This window comes from Athene noctua, chromosome 1 (assembly GCF_965140245.1).
Source record: "Athene noctua chromosome 1, bAthNoc1.hap1.1, whole genome shotgun sequence".
Lineage (NCBI taxonomy): Eukaryota > Metazoa > Chordata > Aves > Strigiformes > Strigidae > Athene > Athene noctua.
Window position 1 is genome coordinate 99,801,881 of NC_134037.1, and position 25,994 is coordinate 99,827,874.

A 25,994-nucleotide genomic window follows, 5' to 3' on the forward strand; every position below is an offset into this window, starting at 1 on the left:
CTGGAGGTTGCTTTCCTATTTTGTTTTAGAATGCGCTTAGCTAACATATTTTAAAACCATGCCAAGACAAAGCACAGACTAGTTTCCCATGTATAGTCCTCACCTGCATTAATCTACATTCCTTAAAAAAAACCCTTACTCTAAATATGTACTTGCACCTTTATGGATAAGCTGCTCTGAACATCATTGTTACTCCTTTCTTCTTCTTAAAATAACTACAGACCCGATACATATCCCAACTCAGCCATGACCCCTGCAACAAGGGTAAGGGTAGGTAGACTAAGAGTTACTGTGGAACAGCAAGTAGGCTATAGGAGACTAGAGGCAATGGAGCAATGAAAGAGGGAGCTCTTGAATAAAATTCCCTACATTACATACTACTTATACCTCCCAGTGTGTTTAAAAAGATCAAGTAGTGCAGTATGCACATGAAAATAGTTGCGTTTGTGTTGAGTTTTTTTTAAAGCTCATGGATGACATGCTAATCAAAATCAAGACAGCTAGGTCTGAAGTGTGACATTTAGGAAAAAAAATCCTTTACTGTTGAACTCTAATTACGTAAACTTTATTTATGAATGAAACCACATAATGGTAAGAACCTGTGAAATTACCAACCATTTCTGGATGTTCAAAAGTTTGACACAGAGCTTACTGCAGCCATCCACGACCGCAGTGTTGCATATTTGGATTTATCTACACACAGAAAGCACTATTCTGGAACTAAGTCTTCGTACATACAAATAACAGTGATCACATGTTTTCTTGATAACAATAATGCACTGTCTCTGAACATGGCTTTTGCTTAGCTAAGAAATTTTCTGGAGTGTGAGGTAACTCAGAATTCCTTTTAGACCAAAGGAATGAAAGCAGAATAGCAAAGCAGATAGAAGCGCAGCAAAAAGTGTGATAAGTGATTGCAGGCATAAGAACTGGTGGAACAAAGGAAGCAAATGATACGTGGTCTACATGAAAAATTAGGACAGATCATAAATGACAGACCAGACATAATAATTCACCTCCAGCATTACTCTTCCACATAGACCACAAAACAAGAAGTCCCCACAGAGGTCAATTTGATGATGCAATAGCTCTATGAATTCACAGCACAGAGCTTATACATACCAGCTACCTTTGTAAATACTTTCTCACAAGATCTAAGAAGAACCACACTGTGAAAGAATATTCCAGATGCACGGAGTAATTAACTTACCTGGTGATGAGCAGTACAAATTCAATCTGCATCCTGAATCCCTACATATCAGAGAGGTACTGCTAGCAGCACAACTAAAGTTTTACATTAGTCCACACACAATGCTGGGAGAGGTGATGCCAAGACAGTTTTCAAACAATTGCTAACTACTCTGCTATAAAAGATCTTTTCTGAAACAACTACATGTTACATTTGAAGCATGTTCCTGAAAGCAAGATTAGTTTTACAATTTCAAATGTTAATCCCATTTCTCTTTTTTGAAAACATACTACTTGTTTTAGTGTGCTTCCATTTATTAAAATTACATTTTTCTCAAAAGCATCCAATATCGAGGAGGCTTTTTCATTCTGTTTTTGAGGTCAACATACTTCTCATCTGCAGTGATATTCTGTGTTCTTCCTGTCTTAATCTTATCAATTCTATACTATTTTCAGATCTGTTGTGCACAAATGTTCTCAAGAACTGGTTATCTCAATTTGAATTCATTTTGTCCTTTTTGATATACTTTTTACCTCTGTGGAAAACTGAAGTGTGTTGCCTAATTACATGTTTGCTTTATCATTCTAATTAAATTGTTAATTAATTGATCTCAGCGTCCTTTAAACAAGATTCATAGCACTGACATAAGTAACACAGAAAGGCATTTTACACAGAGCAGGAGACAATAATATGAAATTCCACTGTGCAAAATATAGTTGGAATGGATAACTAAAATTTTCCACTCCAAACCACTTTATGCTGGTATTCAACTGTGTCTACCACTGCATGTTTGATGCCACACTCTTGATGTGTTTTTAACAGTTCAATTTCAAAACAATATATGGATTTTGAGTTAAATGAATATAAATTTTCTGTGTCTTTGCATACGGTAAATGATAGCAAATAGTGACAAACTAAACTAAAGCACTTTAAAAATAACAAAAAAACTTCTATTTAAAAAGATGTTAATTAACCCTGCAGGGTACATGCAGGATTTGAAATGAGTCCAAACAATGTCCAGCTTAATGCTAAGAACTTATAAAATGAGCTATTAGGGCCTATTAGTGCATTGTAATGGCTTAGATACTTGAAGAAGTGACCCTAAAATCTCTATTCTGACCTGACTTTCAGAAATGGGGCAGAAGATTGACCTTCACACAATATAATCAGCAAAGGATCTAAAAAATGTATCTCTCTGTTATGTGAAACCACAGTTTTATTTACTCAGGCATGTTCACTTAGGAGTTAAGGTCCACTCAAGCATCATTTCAGGGTTAAAGGTTATATATAAAGCCATTATGTTTTCAAGCAGAGTAGTGTGCTACCATTTGTCTTGCAGTAATATCACAATCAGACATTACCTTTTTAGCTTGGCCCAGTGGTGAGTTTAAAACCCTGGCATATATGTTGTAAAATAGACTCGTACTTTCTACAAGTAATTCAAACATTTGCTAAACTTCAGATTGGTGTATATTTTGTCTATGCTATTATCTATAGACACACACAAAGTTTTGAAAAGGTTTATGATCTGTGATCCTCCAGAAGGTCTGTTTATGTAATAATTAGGTTGATTCCATATTCAACATACAATCAATGTACAGAGAAAAAAAAAAAAAACAAAAAACCAACTATGCTTTGGCTTTCAGATTCAGTTTCACATATAGGGTCAATGTCTTTGTCTCAGAAAACTGAATAAAGTAACTTTAAAAGTAGCTACAAGGACAATAAGGATTTCCAAAGTTCTCATTGAACATTTGTTTAAAATTCCTTGCTATTATTTAGCAGTTTCTAGTATTCATTACATACCTATTCCAAATAAAGAATACTTCTTGATCAAGATCTTATTAAATTAAGGCTCTGTGCAACAATAAAGTCTATGTTTGATCACAAGAGAAGCAGTGTTTATAATACTATTCACAAAAACAACCCAAAAGTTCATTAAACTGACAAGATTTACACTAGATAAAATAAACCAGAAAATGCTTACAGTGCCAGCAACACGTACTGAATGTGCTAACAAGATGGGGTTCTAAATATCTGTATTTCATGCCTCTTAGAGAAATGGCATACATCTATTATACATACATCATACATACATCTATTTTCCTAAGTTCAATACACAGCCTATGCATGCTTTGAGATTAAGTAGGTCTTAAGGAAAATAGCAACATTACATTTTGCTACTCCTTTGATTCTTACATGAGTAAGTCAAAAGTTAGAAGAGCAACTTTTTTTTTTAACCATAAGTTTTTTGTAACTTTGTAACAAAAGGTACAAAAGCTAGATGCTTCCTAAAACAACAGAATCTTGATTTTGTATCTTCTTTGGACTCACACAGGGATATTAAAATCAACCACCAACTGCTTTATGACTGTGCAATTTGACCACCATACACTAGTAATGTCTATCAAAATATATATATTTTTTAAAAAACATAATAGCATTATGAATCATAGGATGATTCAGAGTGTAAGGGTTAGACATACACATGAAGATGTGGAGTACTTTCAAAAAACATGATTGTTTCTGGATACATTTTCTGCAAAAGCATGCCAGTTATCTCAGCAAGTGCTACTTCATGACATGAAGATCTTTGGTTTTGTGATCTGAAGTCTGTGCATAAAATTGTTATAGCACAAATTTGTCTACAAAATTACAAGCATTTCCATTAAGGTAAGTTCAAAGTTGTCAAATAAAATACTTGATTTAGGAGATGACAAAGATAGTTGGGAAATGCCACTACACCCTTAGCACAGCTATCTTGCCTGTATGCCTTATGAAGCAACATGTAACTAAATACTGCCACATACTGTATTTCACAGAGGACCACTGCTTCCTTTTGGTTCACAGAACTAAATGCCAGTGTTCATTTAATGATAAAACAATCGGTATTTACACTTCAGTTAAATATAGCCCCTCTTCTTAATTTCTGCATTTACCTTTTAATAGAGCAGGCTTCTCTAGCCTTTGGTTTGCAAGCTGTATGCAGGCTACTAGAATTCATTGCCTGCTTTTCAGTGTCTCACTCACTTTGAAAGATATCCAACAAGTTACTCCTATCACAACAACTCCTCCACCTCACAACTCCTTGCTGACTACATTCCTTATGGTACATGGTGGTGTCCCTGGGGACAGGCAAAACTCAGAAGACTTTCTTTAGATGAAGCCCTGATGCATAGAAAGAATAAAAATATCCACTAACTCTTGAGAGTCCAAAGCACCTAGAACCTTACCTTTTGAGTATTTGACATTTCTGCTTTAGCTGTTGAAATCACCATTTCAGATGTGATTTGCTTCTTCACATCAGACCCTAGGCTTTCAGAAAAGCAACATACTAGCCCACCATTACAGAAAACCCTCTGTCAGATGGTGGAAGAGAATCTGCTCTCCAAGCAACCACACAAACCATGAAATACCCATTTACACAGGCAATCCTAAAATAATGGTGCATTTTACAGAGCCAAGGACTCAAAGTTAAAACATACTTCTGGGGGTATTTTTGAGGTAAAAAATAAAGAACAAAAATCCCATCACCTGGAGTATCAGGTCCTCTATAGGTTGTTAGTACAACTGCAACTTCCAGACTACCTCAACTTTTTAATGATTACACAAATAAAGTAAATTAAAACATTGCGGCAATCTAAAAAAGGCATCAGTTAAAAAGAATGAAAGATGTATTTCACCTGAGCAGTCACAGGAAGATGATGCACACAGAGATCTCTGGAAACATAGCTCTTTTGCTGGCCCTGTAGGAAACACTTTCTGGCACACCCACAATATCCCTTCCAGCCCTCCTGAAGCTGAGCTAGCACAGCTTCCTTTCCACCTTTGACTTCTTGTCTTGGTCCAGTTACTCTTAGGACACATTCATTTCGTTCATTGTGGTTACATCCCAGGCTCCTCTCTGGCCAATCTGGTTTCTCTCTTGGAAAACTCATTAAAATATGTCTTTATTTCTAATTAACCTTCCTGTCCAGCCACTAGTTCTACTCATTCTTCTCCCTCACGTGCTCCTTATTTTCTGACTCTTTCTGACTAGGCTTATTGTGTCTCACTCCCTGCTCTGATCAGCTGCTCTTAGCATAAGAAAGCAATACAGATCACAGAATCCTAGAATGGTTTGGGTTTGAAGGGACCTTAAAGATCACCTAGTTCCAACCCCCCTGCCATGGGCAGGGACACCTTCCACTAGACCAGGTTGCTCAAAGCCTTGTCCAGCCTGACCTTGAACACTGCCAGGGAGGGGGCAGGCACAGCTCCTCTGGGAAACCTGTTCCAGTGTCTCACCACCCTCACAGTGAAGAACTTTGTCCTTTTATCTAACCTAAATCTACCCTCTCTCAGTTTAAAACTGTTACCCCTCATCCCACCCCTACACTCCCTGATAGAATCCCTCCCCATCTTTCCTGTAGCCCCCTTTAAGCACTGGAAAGCCACTATATGGTCTGTCTCCCCAGAGCCTTCTCTTCTCCATGCTAAACAACCCCAGCTCTCTCAGTCTGTCCTCATAAGGAAGGTGCTCCAGCCCTCTAATCACCTTTGTGGCCCTCCTCTGGATCCACTCTGGATCCTTTCCCCATATTTAGGCTATGAAGTCTTGTGGTAGAAAAAAAGAACAATTTCAACATTAAGAGCAAACAATCGTAGCAATATCTGCCACCATCGATCAAATTTTTAAATATATATGAAATACATGAATTATGGTATATACCTACAAATTATGAAATATGTATCTACAAAATATGAATGACTATGAAAGCAGTAATATATATTAAGTGTTAACTGTAATACTACTTAAGTATTCTTTTTTAGAGCAGTACTTTTGGAATACCAAGTACTAACTTTGTTTTGTTGTCTACTTCTCTGCTATCCCAATGTTCAAATTCCCAATTTAAAAAGAGGAGGAAGAGTAAAATTTGCTATTCATTTCTATGCCAAGTTTCAATTATCATGCTCCTTATTATTCAGCATTGAAAACATGTCAGTAGTTACCAGATTCTCCCCTCATTCAAATTAAAATAATTTTGGGAAGTTTTTTTATCAATTTTAGAGAGAAGACAATGTTTCTTATTCATTTGACAAGGCCTGCTGAAGACAATGAGATTCTTTATATTACTAAGGCAAGTCAAATTTGACTTATACTAAAAACAATTGAAAAAATATGACAGTAATTCAAAAGCTGACAATGCTTTCAAACATTTTGGGAAAGACGGCACACTGCAGTTGTAGTTTCATCATCTTACAATATTTATGTCACCAATAAGATCCTATTTCAGGCAGGGTCAAAGTAAACTGTCAGGCAAAATAAATCTCTGACAATAAAAAAAAATAAAAAAACACCTGTTAAAATCCAGGTTTTCTTCTTCCATATATATATTGAGATATGTAATAATTACATATATACACACATAAAAAGACCGTGCCAATTAGACTGATTTACTTAAAAATCACAGGATAATCTCTTCTGATCAGTACATGCATATTCCTCATTTTGGAATAAGAAACATTTTGCAATTACAAATCTATATTTAAATGCTCAGATTTGTAAAAGGGTATTAAAGGATATGATTGGACTCATCATTTTAGGATTCTGCCTGTTTCTCTTTGATAGTTCATACTCAACTATTACAACAGCTGTACAGATCTCTTCAAATGCAAAACCTAGGCAATTCTGTTTATTATAAAAAAAATTTCAAAGAAACAATTCACATGTGAAAATACAGAATCTTTATTAATCGTTTTCACTCATTCGGTCTGATCCTAGATCAGCCTTTAAGAATTAACTGGCATAACATCTTCCCCTTCTGTTAGCCTGTTATTTACCCTAACAAACAGTAAAATGTCTGTGTACTTTAATACCAAATATTTACCATATCATTTTCTGAAGAGCACATAAATAGAATCCTCAAAGAAAATGCTGCAGTAATTATGAGGAAATATGTATTTGAAATAATGAGAATCGAAACATATCTAAAGCACTTAAATTATCTCAATTTTTATTTGTCTGAAATCATCTATATTGTTGTGGTGTACGTACTGTCAACAAAACTAAATATTTGGAATTCTGTATTGTATATGTTGATTGTTATCATAATTATATTTGCCTGCCAAAGGAAAGTGTGACATAACTTCTGGAGGTTAACACAGGAGGCATGCAACTGGCTGCTACATTATGCAAACATTTACATTGTAAAGCATTTATCAGTTAGAACAAAGACAACAGAGACTTCATTCATTGCAAAGTAGTTGATCTTAAATTTGTATTTAATACCACTACTGTAATTTAAGTTTTTTTCAATGCTAGGTATGACAGCATGTTTCTAATTCTGGAACTGGAAAATACAATGGGAATGGAAAGGATAAATATTTCTCTTTAACAGGCTCTTTGAAAATAAGGAAAAGAATTCAACAAGAAGCTTATCTGAGTAAACAGTTAGTATGTATTATTTAGAGAGATTCCAAAAGCAGTCTGTCTCTACCTTGATTCATATGATTCTAGTTTCTTAGTGTATACCTAGTTTTTTCCTTTAAATTATGATAAATTTGAAGACAGTGTATTTTACTGTCCATTTAGAAACTAGTATAGAGATCTTTGCTTTTAAATGCCAAACTTGTATGACCATTTTACTCCTGTGTATCTTTAAGCATTTTGTTGGTCTTACTGCCTTTTTCAGTAGCTATACTTAAGGCAGCTTAAAATCACTAGATAGTTGTCTTTTGCTACTACTACCATTTAAATGTAATGACTTTCAAGTCAAGGCTTACAAAGCTGTTCTCATTTTAATGCCCAACTTTTATAAGTGGATGTAAAGTCTGCTTCTTCATAACAAAAGTCTCAAAATTCATGAACAGTGTGCCTACGTACAACAAAAGATAATTGCTGTGTGCACTTGTACCTAACATTCATAAGTCCTTTAACTTGATGGCTGTGTCAGAGGTTTTTTACAAAAAACAATATAAACTGTGTTTTACCAACTCTAAATACAGATCAAGAAAGGTCTTGCCACAAAAAAAAAAAAAATTGAACACAAGCTCATACTTTAGACCCATGGATTTTCAACCTTTTTCAAATATTATTTTTCAACTAAAACCATGTGTAACAACACCAGTTCTTGTTATTAATCCCCCCACCCTCCCAATAAGAGTTATTTTATATAAATAATTGATTTTTGGTTTTGGCACTTCCTCAGAGATCTACTTTTGGAAGCAATGTGTACTAATCTCAGCCAGCAATCAGAGAAACATTACAGTTCATAAATACCAATAATTCTCTGCTGCTAACTAAATAACTGTGCTAGTCCAATCAAAACCAACCAAACAAAAACCACGCACATGAAAATATTTTCTGAGACAGTCTATGATTAAAACATCTTCCTCTGTTACTTTAACCTAGGAAATAATGTTAGCACTGATTTAGATTCACCTGTCAGCAACTAAGCCTCTCCCCCACAGGAGATGTGCAGCTGAAACACCCTTTCCTCATAAGGAATTTATATTGGTTAGTTTTCAACAGAAAATGTAATGCATGATTTTAAGAGCAGATTATGGTTGTGGACAAAATTATTAAATTAATTCTTAGTAGTAATAAAAAGACCTCTGTTTATCTGGCTGAACTCATTTTTAGCAGAGTCTTTAACCACACAAACAAAAGGAAATATTTTCTACTTTGGGAATGTCCAACTAAATAATAAATAAATCTACAAACTGCTTCAAATTGCCACGATTTCAAAATGAGAACCAATATACAGCAAAGATAAGGACCCTGTATACAACCTGCTTGGCCGTATTATGTTTTATTATGAAGACATTCCAGTTTTTTTAGCCTGATAGAATTTATACTAGGGTGCCGATTCGTAAATGGCTTAAGAGTGTACAGTGTTTTAGCTGCGTGAATAGGTAAATTTCATGGTACTAGGTATGTGCTTTACAGTGAAGCATACGTACAGCTGCTGTTTTCATATTCTAAATTCACATCTACTGGCAGATTGGTGTGGGGTTTTTTCCTGACATACTCTCACAAGGGATTACCCAACACATTTAGTAATATTGTTTCTTGTCTTACTATACAAAAGGAGCTCCAGTAAGTGAGTACATAAAAGCTCTGAGTCCATTCCTTTTGCTAATTCAGGTGTGCTGGCCTCCCATACTTTCATGAAACCACCTGGTGAGTGTTATAACCATTAGACTCATGTCTGAAACCAAATAAATTCTACATAAAACCTGCAGCTGCCACATGGGAGGTTAAAAAAAAAAAAAAGTTATTTCTTCCATACTTTTTGATGGACACAGTTGAAGCATCTAAATAAAGGAAAGGATTTAAGACTACGAATGTATCAGGTTAGGAACTGAAACTCCAAAGAAAGGGAGAGTTAATGACACACAAATCTTGGAGTGCCACCTGTGGTGAATTCCAGCCCATGCCACTATGCATGCAGAAAAGCCTCCTTACCTGAAGGATTTTATTGTCACAGCATGTAAAGTTCAGTTCAGCTATGCCCAAGTCTCTTCTCTGACACAGGTCTAAGTCTGTCACTTCAGAAAACCCAAATGGGTGGCATTTAAAATGAGGAGGCACTCCTGAAAATGTAGTACAACACAATTCAACAAAGAGCCTACATAAAGCTACACATGGGAGAGGTTAGAAGTCAGGTCTGCTAATGGCCATCACTGTAAGTCGTCTTGCTTCTGTCTCCCATTTCTACCCCAGGAACAACTCTGTAACAAATCTAGAGGCTCATGAGACTTCCTATCTGTAAAATGGATTAAATATTTATTTCACAGATGTGATACTGTACAGAGTAGTAAATACCAAAAAAGCGGTTTGGGGAGTACAGCGCGACACCCTCTTCTGAGCTGATATAAAACACACATTTAAACAAAACATTCCCTTAAAATAGTGGAATTGCCCTAAATATAAAGGGAAACCTAAATATTAACTTGGAATAAAAAATATCTAGATAGTGAAACGCACATTCAGCCAGCAGTAGTGTAGATGGAAAGAAAGTAAATTCAATTCATAAAGCACAGCTCACAGTTCAATAATAAATATCAATAGACAAGAAGCTGGTGTTAAAAGGTGTAACAGGCTCACATTATTCTTTATAGTCCTGAATATGACCAGCAGAATTCCATTTCTGAGGCAAGAAGCACAAACACATTTGAGCACTCCCAAATTACCAAAAAAACCCCCCATCTTACATTATTTTACATTCCATCACATTTACAGAATGTCAGGAGATGGGAGGTAAAAGGTATTAGGATAGAGGGCTATTACAATCCTATTCTAATTTTTGCTAAATTACCAAACATGTCACAAGACCAGGACACATCTAAGTGTAGCTAGAATTCTCCTTCAAGACACCAAAGAACTACAAGAAAAAAAACTATGCATAGAAGCTTAGACAGGATACATATGTAGTACAAATGATTAAAAAAAATGGCTTTCAGAAAGTGAATGAAATTGTAAGACAGAAAATCATCAGGTGACTTTCAGTGTGGAAGAGAAAATGCATTCTATAAGTAAGTATAATGTTTGATTGAATTCATCCTCTTCCTCATCTCTACATAATTAAAAACTCAAAACAGATTCATGTTTTTCATTCTTTTGTCCCATATTCCATGATAAGTATAGCAACAAAAAATAAATTACATATTTTAATTAAAAACCATTCACCAGAGAAACAAGATAAGAGGCTCGTGTATAGGGCAGAAGCAGTAGATGTCTTGTATCAAAACTTTAGAAAGTCTTTCGACAATTTCATAAGAAATTACAGTATAAATAAAATTTGGTTACGATAGGTGCAGAGCTGATCAAGAAAACTGACTCTGGAGAATAATTCTCAATGGTTTACTGTAAAAGCAGGTGATTTTATCATGTGGAGCTTCCATAAATGCCTACACCAGACTGTGCTCTGTTCAGTGTTTTCACTGACCATCTAGATGACAGAAGGAAAACGCTTATTAAATTACCAATATATCAACTTAGGAAGTCCAGTATGTTGAAAGACAGGCTTCAAAGGACAAAAGCAATGAACTGGGAGAAGTCTGCAAACAGAGGAAAAAGTTCAACAGGGACAAGTACCAGGTATTGCACTTGGGTAAGAATAATCTGCTACATTAATACACAATCAGGAATAACTGATCCCTTTTAAAGAGGAACAGGACCTTATGGCAGGTCAAAAGCTCAACAGGAGTCAGAGTCATGCTGTTTTGAGAGGAAAATACAATACCGGGATTACAGGCTGTAAAATACAAAATCACCTGGTTTACTTATCATTATGAAGGTCCCAACTGGACTATCGTGCCCAGTTTTGACAAACACTGTTCAAAAAAGATACAAATGAAACTTACAGAGTCTAAAGAAACATCAGAACCTAGCAAAAAGTGTAGCTTTTACGGAAGAAAATCTCGTTTTTACCAATGAACAAAATAATAAATTTAAGCTTTAGTAAAAAAGACGCCATTAGATATCAGTAGATATTTTCTATCAGTAAGGAGAGTAGATGTGAAATCACCATCACTAAAACCAGTATGTTCTGAACCTTTGTTTTATGGGCTGGTCACTCAAAGTCTTTTGCAGGTGAGCTGCAGTCTATAAAGACCACAAAGCTGGGCCTCCAGTAATTAGTACAAACATGCAGTTGCACATATATTCCTCGTACATTTTTCATTTATCAAACCATTTGTATAGGGGGATTTTTTAATCCACCAGGTTTAATAAAAATTAATTCTTCCGATTTCTGGAATAATACCTGATCCATTTCTTTCCACATTACTGAAAATATTTGGAAAAATTATTAAAAACCATAGAATTTTATTTAACTGTACTGAGACCCAATAAGAGTATCTAATTTGTCAAGCTAAGTACATGAATAATAGTTCTGCATTGGATTTTCATCTGGTCACTGCTACGTAGATTAGTTTTCACCATACTTTTCAGTCAGAACTATCATGAGACTATTATTCATCAAGGTTTCAAATCCTAATTTCCAGAAATATTTGACTCAAGATAGTTTTGTTTGAATATTATTTGGTAAACTGATGCTGAATTAAGTTGAAACCTTTCACCCTAACATTTTCAAAAGACACGAGTTCACCCATCTGAAAATTTTAAAAATTAAATACAGTGCAACTTTTAAAAAATTGTTTAAAAAGACTGCATAACATTTCAGTTATATTTGTATGAAGAAAATGCGGAACAGGGGCTGTCCTTGCTACCTCTACACCACAGCTACTGATGAGACTATATTACTATACAAAGAAATGCTCCATCTAATGTGTAAGTCAGATTCCACCAGCAACTTTGTGTGGTATTGAACAGAAGGTAGCTACTCAAGGATGTACCCCAAGCATGGCATTTCTTGAGCATGTTTTGCACCTCATGCCTGTACTATAACACATTTGAAACTGTTTATTTTAATTATACTCGAATTTGAAATATTTTAAGAAAAGATTCTACAATGCATTCAAAGACTATGCTTAGTTAATAATATCTTAAAGGAATGCTTACCATTGTTATCCTACCCTATCTCAATTAAAAAGGTGATTAAGTTATTATCAAATGTAAAAGTAAACACCATGAAATTCATTAAAATAATTCATACTCTTTTCCTTCTACCAATCTAATTTAAGGTGTTATACCCTATCTTCAAATTCTTTTAATTAATTTAAATTAAAAGATCCAATTTCTCACGATAATCCATTTAGAATACACGGAACTCTTTCAAAAATGCTTCAGATTATAGGTCAACACCAGTGTGTAAAGTCAGACTAGCATGAGTCATACACTCACAAACATACTTATGCCAACAATTTTTACAAAGATTAAGACAACAGATCTGATGCAAAACCCCTGCTAATCAGAGTGCAAAGGTACAAAACATTGCTCAGCAATACAGAAAGGTAACAGCAGTTACTATAACAGACTCATGTATTTTTACCAAAAGTTCTCATTGGAATAGCCTGACAGCAGGACCAGTTATTACAAAAACTTCAAACTGAGCAAGGAATGAGGAGGGTACTCAGAAGAGCTCAGCTGGGCTTCTTCACCTGCCACTTCTTCAAGCTGGTGCCACGTGTCAAAGGATATGCACAGAGTCAGGTTATGTTGGAATATGTAGGAGAAGAAAAATACCTTAAGAGGAAACAGATCCCTGATCACAGGTATGATTATTGTTTTCACATATAGGTTCCTGATAAACAGAAGACTTCACTGAGTGAGGGAAAAGCAGAAGATTGAAGTACAGACAAATCACTGATGTTTCACCATAGAACAGTTTCATAAAAACAATTCTGGTAGAAGAGTAATTTAAAAGGTACCTGCTTCCCCCCATATACTTATTTTCTGCTCCATTCTATAAGCTTTATGCTGGTTATGTCAATGTGACTGCTTGGGATGATGCCGTAAACTGAATCAGTGAAGTGAATTGGATGGGGGAGGGGAGGGAGGAAACAGCTGTTTTTTCTTAACCCTGATCGTGAAATGTTTTATTTAAAAGGAAGCTGCATAGTGAATAGTAAATTGTAGGTATCATAAATACGATATTTCATTCAAAAAAACATGTATTCTTGCTATCCAAACACTCTTCCAGTCAATTTATTTTTCGTTGAAGACTTTTTCAAGAGGATGTGAGGTTCTGACATCGTAAACAAATTTCAAACTGCCACACCGGTGGAATGAGAGAAGGCTCAAAAGACAATGACTGGCAGTTTCTTCAGGTGAGAATACCTAGTGAGGCATGGAGAGGCAGGAAGCGTACCTCTAAAAAAAGGGAGGAAACTTCCACAGCAGCACCCGAAAAACACAGTCTGCTCCCTTGTTGATTCTAGGTAATGTTACATGAAATACATGGAGGACCTCTGCGGCCATAAAGGATGACATCCTATGCTTTTTCCCAGGTAGCTTGATGGCATCTATCCTTCCAGGCATGATAAATCAGTAGCTGTCACAATCTCTCCATAGAGGAGCTCAGATACCTTTTAGTCACACAGTGAGAGCTCTGAAGAAACAAGTAGCTCTCTAAACACATCCTCATATACCACTACCAGGAAAGAAGACACCCCTCTCATTCTATTTATTTGAGAAGAAGGAATAAAGAAGGAAAGGTTGTTTGAAGTAGATTTAAAAAAATTTTTAATAAAAAGAAAGTAACACAATTGCTAGTTTTAAATAAGCCTAATTTTAAAATTAGTATAACCTGAAAAAAAAAAGTGAAAACTAAAAGAAGAAAATTCTTTTTCTCCTTGGTATGTGTTTCCAAGGAAAATCCGATGTGGACTCAAATTTAAGAAAAATCCTCTCTCTGGTTATTTTCATGAAAAATATTACATGAAGGGACAAAAATTTTCTCCAATTTAGCTAGCTCGTTTATTGGGGGGGTCACACCACAATAAAAAATCCCCAACATTTTCCAATACAAAACTTGTTGCAGAGACTGGAATTTCTAAACCTAAAATTAGCACAAACACAAACAGTTCAGAAGATGGTGAGTACCTGTTTTGTATCAGTAGCTATACCCAGACACCATGGTTTCAGGAAACTATGTAACATTTTCCAGCAAAAAAACACTTTAAAAAAAAGTATTTAAGAAAACCAGTGTATATGTAATTCTACTTTTTCTGGATTTCACATTGGTTACCTGTTTTCCTGTATAAACAGAGGCAACAGAATTTAAACCTAGCCTATTTACATCTACTCCAGACTGAAAGCTTTGCAGGATCTATTTGCCTGCAGGAGCAACAATTCTGGAATATGTGCCTGAGTAGCTCTGTAACTGTAGCACCCTCTGCTGCTTTTTTAGTTCCAAAACATGCAATTGTACACTCAACCAAGTAGAAAATACAATGAATATGTAATGACCATGTTGTTTCTTCAAAATGGTTACATTATTAACTATGCTATATGCAGTTCACAAGAAAATGTTTTGCTATTACATATAGTATATCTGCAATTTTATACTACTTGAGCACTCTGGAATATCTTGTTTCTGTGTTAACATCAGGTAGATACTAGATGAAAATCCCAAAATATGCTGTATTTTACTGCTTAAAATTCTCCTTTACAGACATTGTAGTTTACTTGACTGGTGGCAATTAGTAAAGAGGTTTATATTTTGTCCCCTGATCACTTAATTTAATGTATACATAATTTGAAATTATTACTGTAGTGATAGAATTATACAAGCATTTAACTCGTAACTGCTTTCTCCCACTAGGAAAGGCAGGGGAAGGTGATACTCTCTGAAGTTCATTCTTGCAGAATTTTCCTTGTTTTCTGGACAGTCTGTTGCAGAAGAGATTTCTCTTCTGCAAGGATGAGCATGGCATGTGGCTCCTGGAGCCAGCTGCTGCTATCCTATAATGCCATCACTGAACCTTCTGCCTGGGATCCATCAGTTCTTTTAAAGGATTATTTTAGGACTAGAGATGGTCTCAGGATGTACCATCTTTTTAACAGATGGCATACTGTTGTCTGAAACGAACAGACTGATCCTTTCCTTCATTCCAGTCCTCTTTTCCCTGGCTCCTGTTCATGTATAGAATTAAAGCTGAATGAATTGCATTTAGCATTGCACCCTGTCTCTGTGGAGAATTCGTTTAGAGTTTCCACATGGAAACTACTATCTCACAAAGGATGAGCAGAAGAGAAAAAAAATTTCACATTTTTCTGTGAAAGTGAAAACCAATTGTAATTTGCAATGTGAACTTTCATTCATAGTGACAATCCTACAGTGAAAATCCATCTTCAGAAATCTTTTTGGAAAAGAGAATACAAGTGTAGTTACCAAGTTTGGGCAAGACATCGTGCAGAGACAATTTCCAGAGTTAACACTGGAGAACCTGCAATACCCCATTTACAGCTACTGCCATTGGCTCCACTTTTGTCCTGAAGTCTTAGTGGTGTAAGGCAGCACTTTTGGAAACAGTCACAAGTATTCCTCAAAAGCTGCTTATTGATATTTTATATAATGCTGCCAGCTAGTGGCACATCTTGTACTGAGTTGATGTCTACTGGGAGTGTAGAGAAAGTGGTATTAACTAGAATCTGCTCTACCACTCTTCTTTTGATGGTGTATGGTGATGTGGCTGTTAAAGATGATAAACAGAAAGATCAAAAAGTGAAACAAAAAGACCATACAAATGCCCTCTGAAAGAGCTTGTTATAACATAAGGTACTTCAGAACATTACTATAAGAAACAAAACAACTCCCCCCAAAACCACACAAACCATGTTATTTGAAACAAATTATTATGTTTAAAAAGGATGTAATGTGCAATATGTTGCACTTTTCACAAAACCTGATCTGTTTAATACACAATTATTTTATAATGTAATAATCATTAGCAAAACATTCATCTTCCTGATAAATACTTAGTATGGCAGCCAAAACAGACAGAACACTAAAACATTTAACTGTTTTCTGATAACTCCGTCCAAATCATTTAAGTGAAGTTTAATGCCCAGTGAATAAATTCTGACTACATGGTGTGTTCTTTTAGAATTATTCAATGGGACCCCTCACAGAACATGCTACTGTAGATGGAACTTTTAATATGTTCAACACTGACTAGCTCCATTAGTATTACGTACTAGTAGTAGTAATCTAATGCTGTTAAAAGACCATTTTAGAAATGTTTAGTGGTTTTTTTAGGGTAGACTGTCATTTGATAATATGAAGTATTTAAAAAACACCACAGCAATTGTAAAAAATAGTCAACCTAATTTTAGAAATACTACAATTGTAGTTATCTTTGGGGGTAAAAGGAGGCAGGATTACTACCTACCGTTTCCACTGTGGGTTAACACAAAGAGAGGTAAGAAATACACAGAAACGGGTCAAAGAAATCAAGGGATAATGGAGTGCACACAAATTCAGTCAGGTAAGATCCCAGTAGAGCAGCTCAGTAAACATGTGGTTGGGGAACTTTACTATGAAGGTGTGATAGACACATAGTTACTTTATCTTGGACACTGGAGACATTTACTCCATACAGGTGGAGGCAAAAAAGTATGATTATTACACTCCAAAACAGTACTGCGTGCTGCCAGAAAATAACTATTTTGGTTACCCTAACAGAGGGTAATCTAGAGTGTTTAGTAAAATGGGCATAAATCAGTAATACGTACATCAATACAGACATACACAGACATTTAAAAATGGGGAAGCTGTGAATCTGGAAAGGACTTAGAAAACACCGTATATAATAGCACAGCACAAACCCTCAAAGCAATACTGAATCCAAAAGGACAAATGAGAATCTTTGCATATACAGAGAAACAGTATGAACTACAGATGTTCTATTACTTCTGTGTTAGCACTGGTGTTGTGTGTTAAGAGTACAACTCTTGTTCTACCATATAATAAGAAAGTAGCTGAAATACTTGAAGAAGTTAACAGAAGAGCTGACAGCACATCTATTAATAGGAAAGCATATGAAAACTTTAGCAGAGCATATTATTTTTGTTAACAAGGAAATTTGTGCAGATTGATCACAATCTAAGTACTCACACAAAGAACAAAGATTAAGAAATCATATTATCATGTTTTAACAGAGCAAGGTACACTGTCTTGATCCAGTATGTGAAGCACTTTCAGGCAAAAAACCCCAAATGTTCTTTGCTGTTCAAAACAAATGCCCAAGCTGTTATCTACTGAACTAATATAACACTATTTCTTTCTGTATCCAAAACCCCAGTTTGGATTTTTTTCCTAATTTTTTCCCCTTACTGAGAACAGTTTATGAGAATAAAGTAACTTGCTACAAAATTCCCTCTAGCTTCCTATTTTGAGAATCTACAACATCAAATCTCTCTAAATGCTTCCCATAATTTAAGCAAAGCATTTTCTTCCAGATCCTAAATGTCTTAATCTAAATTTTTTTATCATCCAGCTCCTGATGCCTACATCTGTAGCTGATGTCAACCATAATTACAAATGTGAATTTTCCTTCTTAGCTTTAGTATTACTAATTTGGATATTAAAATACCCCTTAGATATAATTCTCATTCAGAAATTGGAGAATAAATTTATTTTTGACAACAGTTAAAGAATATATCCAGAAGTATTTTGTGGTAGGACCACGCAACTATCTTCAAAGTTCAGAACCAAATGAAAGCTAGCAAATTTTAAAAAGGTATGTAGTTTATATTTTTTTTTCCATTTGAAAGCAAAAGTTTATTAAATAAATTGACCTTTTTGATAATGAAAAGTAATTGTTCACTGAAATAGCTTTGGAATACTACGTCTGGAGTTTGAGATGAAACACATATCTGAATGATTCTATATCATCACTTTGATAAGGAAGAACAGATATGTGCTCATTTCTTGAGTATCTGGCAAACTCAGAGACCCCTCCAACTTTATTCTATCAGTTTTCTTGTTTGAAAACAAAACAACCTACCTGAAAAATAAGGTAAAATAATCAAACAAAAATTATATGTATTAAATGCATTATATGTATTAAATGTTAATTATATAACAGTAATTACTCACTCCATCAATAATATTTAAATATTTTTGCTCAGCTTCCTTTCCATGATCTACCACAATTTTATAATTCAAGTCCATTAATAGCACAGATAATTTTATTATTAAGTATACTGAAACAGAGCCATACTGGGTCAGACATTGAAGGTCCACTTACAGCTCCTCTTGTCTCAGGTTAATGTGGCCAGTAACTGATGCTTAGACAAGAGTGAAAGATCAGGACAAAGGTATCATCCTACTGCCCAATTAATTCTCCTAACATTCCGTACTTCCTAAGCCATAAGTGGTGTATTTATACTTAAGAGCCACAGTGAATTTTTCCTGCACAATTTTTTCCCCTTTGCTTTTTGAATTCATGTCACATTCTAGGATTCAAAACATTCTGTGGGGAGGAATCTCAACTTGACTGTGTGCTTTCTTTTGTTTTTCTCTGGTTTGCATTTGACCTCTCCAGGGTAGAAGTATCATTGTTTGCTTCCCGTGTTCTTGCACTGTTGTTCCTCAGACAGCCACTGCTGGCCACTGGCCAACACAATTCAACGGGCTAAACTAATTTTTTGTCCAACCCAGTTCAGCTGCTCTAATGTTCCTGCTGCAGCCACAGAACCAAAAATAACCTGCACTGGGATGACTTAAGGGTATATCCACACAAACAACTGTGACATAAAACAGTGTAACACAAAATGCTTTGGTAGGTAAGGTCTGTATCTCTAACAGTAATGGTATTTCTCAGCTAAACAAAATGGTTACTGAATGCTCTTACAGAAATACTTTATATCAATACAATTAGACTTCTATCAACATAGTTCTGTATTTAAATAAACAATGACTTACAGACATTCCCCGTGTTGTCAAAACTTGTAAGAACATCTTTAACATTTAACAGTCCGTTGTGAAATCTGTAAGAAAACATAGTGACTTTACCAACATGTAAACAATCAAAAACCCACCATCTTGCATCTTCAGAAAAGAGGTTCACTGCACACATTCACTTCTCACAAACCCCTTTCACAGACAAGTAGCAAACAGGTACTACTGTAGCCACCAGGGGGAAAACAAGGAGACAACCACCACTCTTCAAAGTTCCATCACTGAAATCCATGAACCAGGAACATGTTTCTCAGAAACTATCAAAACAAAAACATCTCCAAAGAGCATCAATTTTTGTTTAGTTGTGGAAGTCATATATAGGAAAGGAAAAATTCTGGTAAAGTGGTTTCTTTCAAGAGAAAAACCTTAAGAATATCTCTGAACAGCAGCTGTACACACATTCCTATACACTCCCATACAATCAAGAACACTTCATTTAATTAATGTGAACAGTGAAACCAATTAATGTGTTCAGTGAACTGCATTTTCTTTGGTTCTACATTTGCATTACCCAAGTGAAATAAACATTCAAAACTGGGGATGATAAATTGACTGAATTTCACATGCCAATTGCAAATTTTAGAACACAGTGAGTAAAACACTGACAGCAGCAGAAAGAACGTATACCAAAGCTGAATAAAAATTTGCCTAAGAAGCTTCCTCTAAATGTGTCAGGCTAGTTGGATTCACACACACACACAAAAAAAAAAAAAAAAAAAAAAATCAACTAAAAATGTTTTAACTATTCCAAGATAATCTAGGCCCAAAACGAACAAAATTAAAAAAAAAATAATCTGACACTTTACAACAATCAGATCACATAGCTGTTTCACAAATGCATTAAAAAAAAAACTAAAGAGAACTCAGCAAGGCAGTAAAATACAAAGATAGTCTTTTAATAATGTTTCAAATATAGTTTCTAAGGCTGTTTAGGAACATGCTAATTTGAAACACTGAAAAACAATGGAAGAACTCCAACAATTCTAGCACCTACAAAATTAGTTCTCATTCTCTGAGCTTTTTTTTTTCCTGAAGAAAGAGTGTCGTAAGAATGAAAAAAAAAAAATTAACCTTTTTGCAAATATAAAATTCTGATTTAAGTGGGGGAAAAAAGCTATTTATAACTTCTGATAATCATAAGCATTAAATAATCATTTACATGTTAAATTTTGAGAAGCACCAAACAGCCACTAGACTAATCCTTTAAAAAAATGAAAATCAAATTAACAAACTGAAACGAGCTCATAAACAGGGGCAACAAAATATATAAGAAAGATGTTACAAAAGATTCAGCTGGTCATTTCAGCTCTTCTCCAAGCTACATAAAAACAAACAAAAAAAATACATTGCTTGGCTGCAGTGGAAGTCTACAAGAATTCTGATGGATCGTGTGGACTCAGAATGCACTTTTTCTACTTTATTTTGGCAAGTTTGTTTTCAATCAGATTGGACAACTGATGCAAGAATTAATTCAAGGGAAGTGACAAGAAAGTGGACAGGATCAAGAGTTCTGCCAAACTCAGAACTGCTCTTTAAACTGTCCCCCACAGACTCCTTAGCATCCTACAAACTCCGTAACTGTGCATATGTCCGACACAGATAGGGTCTCTCAGACAGCTGTGAATGTCTCATCTTCTAAACGAATGTAAGACTGGGGGAGAGGAGATGAGACAGTAAAGGAATATTTTAATCTTTGTTGGCATGTAGATTAGTCTTGAGATAACATGTTTTGGTTTGGTTTTTTCTCCCCTCAATTTCTTGATGTACATAGTCCATATATAAAGATTTATCATGCAAATCTCCAAGTGAATCAAACAATGTGAGGATGAACAATTTAGCAGTCTAGTACCTGCAGTTCAACAGAATGACATGAAGAAAAATGTTAGTGGAGTGTCCCAGTCTAGAGAATAATACCATTTATATACTTCAGGGTCAAAAGGTAAAAAAGAGAAATGATACAACCATAGCCCTGGCCTTAAAAGTATCACTGCAGCAAATTTCAGCCTGAAGAATAAGCCTCCACAACAGATGCATGCCACACATCTATTGTTTTCAAGGTTGTCCTGAAATTTTGGTGGTTTTATTTAACTCAATGAATGTTCATCTACATTACTATTTTTGGTACACTCAGTTTTCATTAATGACCAGTTCTTCCTCTGATTATAAAACATTCTTTCCATAATCAAAATCAACACACACAAATTTCAAACATAATCTTACATTTATTATCCAGTGGCCAAAAGCTTGTGGTATCCAAGTGCATACACAACACATCCCAGCAGTTTGCTCTCTTGGCCAGCAGAGGCATTTTGCACAGACACCTTTTTCTAGCTGCCTGCAACATTCAAAGTCTCTTTCTCTAACTCTCTATCTCAGCAATCTCTTTCTTGCTTTCACAAATACTGTTCATGACAAGCACATAAGTGAGCCATAATTTAATGATTAGAAGCATTCAGTTTTGCTATGAGGGACCTCCTCCTTCTCAGTCTTCCACATGCCGACTCCACACTGTTGCTTCCTTTAGTCTGATCAGCTTATGAAACCTTCACTGAATAAAAGTGGGGAGCAAGTTCAATCTCCTAGAATAAGAAGAGCAGCCATTATCTCAACAGTGTTCTGGATAGGAAAGCCACTCTCATTTACTTCAAAAATCATATCTTGGGTCTTAACTGTATTACCATTATGGACTATTTTAAGACTACTCCATGTTACAGAATCATCTAGGTTGGAAAGGACCCTGGAGATCACCTAGTCCAACCGTTCGCCTAGCACAGTTCCCACCTACAGCATATCCTTAGGCTCTAAATCGACCCTACTCTTGAACCCCTCCAGGGATGGGGACTCTACCACCTCCCTGGGCAGCCCATTCCAACGCCTAACAACCCGTTCTGTAAAGAAATGCTTCCTAATATCTAGTCTAAACTTTCCCTGGTGCAACTTGAGGGCTTTCCCTCTTGTCCTGTCACTTTCTATTAGGCTAAAGAGACTCATCCCCAGCTCTCTGCAGCTTCCTTTCACGTAGCTGTAGAGGGTGATAAGGTCTCCCCTCAGCCTCCTCTTCTCCAGACTAAAAAATCCCAGTTCCCCCAGCTGCTCCTAATAGGACACGTGCTCCAGACCCTGCATCAGCTTTGTAGCCCTTCTCTGTACACGCTCGAGTCATTCAATGTCCTTTTTGTAGTGAGGGGCCCAAAACTGAACACAGGAATTGAGGCGTGGCCTCACCAGTGCCAAGTACAGGGGTAAGATCCCTTCCCTGTCCCTGCTGGCCACGCTATTGCTGACACAAGCCAGGATGCCATTGGCCTTCTTGGCCACCTGGGCACACTGCTGGCTCCTGTTCAGCCGGCTGTCAATCAACACCCCCAGGTCCCTCTCTGACCGGCAGCTCTCCAGCCACTCCTCCCCAAGCCTGTAGAGCTGCTGGGGGTTGTTGTGGCCCAAGGGCAGCCCCCGGCATTTGGCCTTATGGAAACTCCTCCAGTTGGCCTCAGCCCATGGCTCCAGCGTGTCCAGGTCTCTCTGCAGAGCCTCCCTACCCTCGAGCAGATCAACACTCCCACCCAACTGGGTGTCATCTGCAAACTTACTGATTTTACTGAGTTTTACCGAGTTAGTAACAGTGAATCTTCCTAAGTCAATTAGCATGACAGGAAAATACCTCTTCCTTCTGATAAAGACTTTTCTCCATACACCAGGCTAAAGAAGAAGCACTTAAATTTCACTGGTAACCATTTAACAGTTAAGGAACCCAAACAGTGAAGAATTGACCATTACTTCTATTGCAGACAAGTTTTAGGACTGAGAAAAGCAACAGCTAATCTACTTGTGAAAGGGCTTCCAGACACCAATAGCCACGTGTTTCTCCATTCGGAAAACTATTTGGAGAGCCTGCAGACAAACTCTGCACCAGCTACTCCCCAGCTCTTTTCCATCACAGCTCTGACTTGCAGACTTAAGTTACATGCACCTGTAAATACACGTATTCTCTAAATCCAAATTCTGCCATAAATATCATGCTACTCAGTCTTGCACCTGAAACCCACAGCTTCTAGTTTGGGATCCACTACTCTGCATATAACCCCACAGCAGTTTTGTCTGCTGCTGCTTCATTGTCCCATCCCAGCAGCTGCTCCTCCATTAGCAAACCCAGAGGAAATTGCCAATGCACATCACTGTCTTCTTTCTATGAATGCCTGTCATAGTCACAGCTTTCCACAGTCTTACAAACTGCCCATTAAAGAGTTTGTAAGGGTCATGTGCACTGAATTATGAAAGTCAAGGTAAGGAATCACAGAAGCTTGTGGTTGAATCCTAACCCCCAAATCCCCATAAATTTCCACAGGCATCTCAAAATATAGAACACTCGTATTTAGTGCTTTGGAATATGTCATGAATGTTGTACAGATCAAAGGACTTCAATGGACTTCAAAGAAGTTCAAAGCTGTGATTGCCAAGATCAGTAAAGTACTTCAAACAAGTATAGGTAAGCATCATGGAGAAAGTGAACTTCAGGCCAGTGTTGTTAATCTGATCTACAGTGTTCTTCAAATAAGTCTTCAGGGAACAGTACACTCTTTGGCTGAGGCAGTGACTTAAATTAGGTTATCATTCATAGATTTGTCTTCTATTATAACTCATGTTTCTCCTCATGTGAAGCAAAGCAAAATTGCTTACTCTGGACTACAAATAAATTAACCTTGGATGTAAAGTCAGAGTAAGAGAGAGAGCAGTATCTTGAAAATATATTAATGTTCCTTCCTCTCCAATTCAGGCAACCCAAGTGGCAGACTTCTACATGCATTTATAAATAGCTGCAAACAGCAGAGTAAAAATAATCCTTCAGTAGCTCCCTATTAATGTATGCTTTTCATCAACCATAATGAAACAAAACCATGTTCCTTTTATATTATTCTTCAACTGAATGAGGAAAAATAATACAAATAACTAAATACATACAGTAGACTTAAAAAACCTACAAAAACTAAGACAGACTACATTTCCATAAAATACTTGGATACAAAACAAAACTACAATATTTGTGGAAAATGAAAGATGGGCTAAGGGTAAAAAAGTTACTGCCAAAGGTACTTTACAATACGGCTTGCTGAGTGTCACCATCAATTGTCATTGCAGCCCAGTAAGAATCTCAGAGTTATCTGCAAACTTTGTTACCCGATCAAATGTTTCTGGGCTAGAGCATAGCAAAACAAGGTAACCACTCTTTTGCTCCAGTTCAAGATCTCAACTTAATATGGTAAGAAACAAAAACAATGGCTTCTTTGACTTCTTTTTACAAATACACGTCTTGGGCAATATGATGGAACAGTCTTAGTTTCATCGATGAATGAAAGTAGTATGTTACCAAATCACTTTTTACCTCTTTCCTCAATTGCTCCTTCTGTGGCCAAGCCTTTATGCTGCTATATCCACACGTTTTCACTCAGCACCCGATAAATGGAATAAACCAAGTTTATGATATCCGCACAAATTGTTCATAAGGAGTAGGCAATATTCCCTGAAATCTGCTTTCCTTCATTTTTTTATGTCTATCCCTAAAATAAAAATTCATTAAAACTTCAAAATGTTATTAGCAGAAATATCCTACAGGAATAGCCAATGGAATTTCTTCCAAACCCATCTTCTAACACTTGCCATAAATAACATTCCTCACATTTCGAAACCAAAGGTCTAGAATAATCTAATCATTCTTTCATTCACATTCAGAATAAAGGCATGACACTTCGCAAAGAACACTTAACACTCTTTACAAAGACTTAACCCTTCCACCAAGCTGCTAACATTGTTCTTTTCAGTTCTGCATTTTAGTATTTGAAACACCAAATGACTGATCAATGCAAAATATTTTACCACAGAAATAACTTATTTCTTCTCTAATTGCTTAAAATGAGCCTACAATTTTAAAGTAAATCCATATCCTGAAATAGAAAATTTGAAGATATTGATTGCTCCTTTTTAACTCTAATAAAAGAATAATTTTCCTGTCTAAAAGACAGACACCATATCCACAGTGAGACACTGAATCTTTATGATCTATAATCACTTCATTGCTAGAACTCTTCATACAAAAATTAAACTTAAAAGCACATTCCTGACTAAGAATAGAAGGATTTAGAAATGGAAAATTAAATAAACATTTTTAAATGTCTCTACTTACCCTATATCTTCCTATTACCAAGAAAACAAGTATTTAGCACATGCATAATTTTTAACAGCAAAGTGAAATATCCCCAAAGTTAAAAAGAACTTGAACAAAGCTAACAAATAAACATTAAAGTTTAATGAATAAAAATGTATTTTTAATGGAGAAAATACCCAGAAGGCCACATAATTTTTGTAACAAAAGACATTTTTTCCCACTTCAAGCCTGCAAGAAATTTCACTCAAAACGAAGTCTACATTTTTCACCTGCAGACTAGAGTACTTAG

General features: G+C 35.9%; 1 protein-coding gene across 1 annotated transcript in view; it reads right to left on the minus strand.

The window, feature by feature from the left end:
• The window catches only part of CAMKMT (calmodulin-lysine N-methyltransferase), a 222,004-nt gene that overhangs the window by 185,705 nt on the left and 10,305 nt on the right, over positions 1–25,994 (minus strand). The window contains exon 3 of the mRNA XM_074897092.1: positions 19,510–19,574. Coding sequence (XP_074753193.1) covers positions 19,510–19,574 — 65 coding nt within the window. The remainder of the gene's footprint in view (positions 1–19,509; positions 19,575–25,994) is intronic.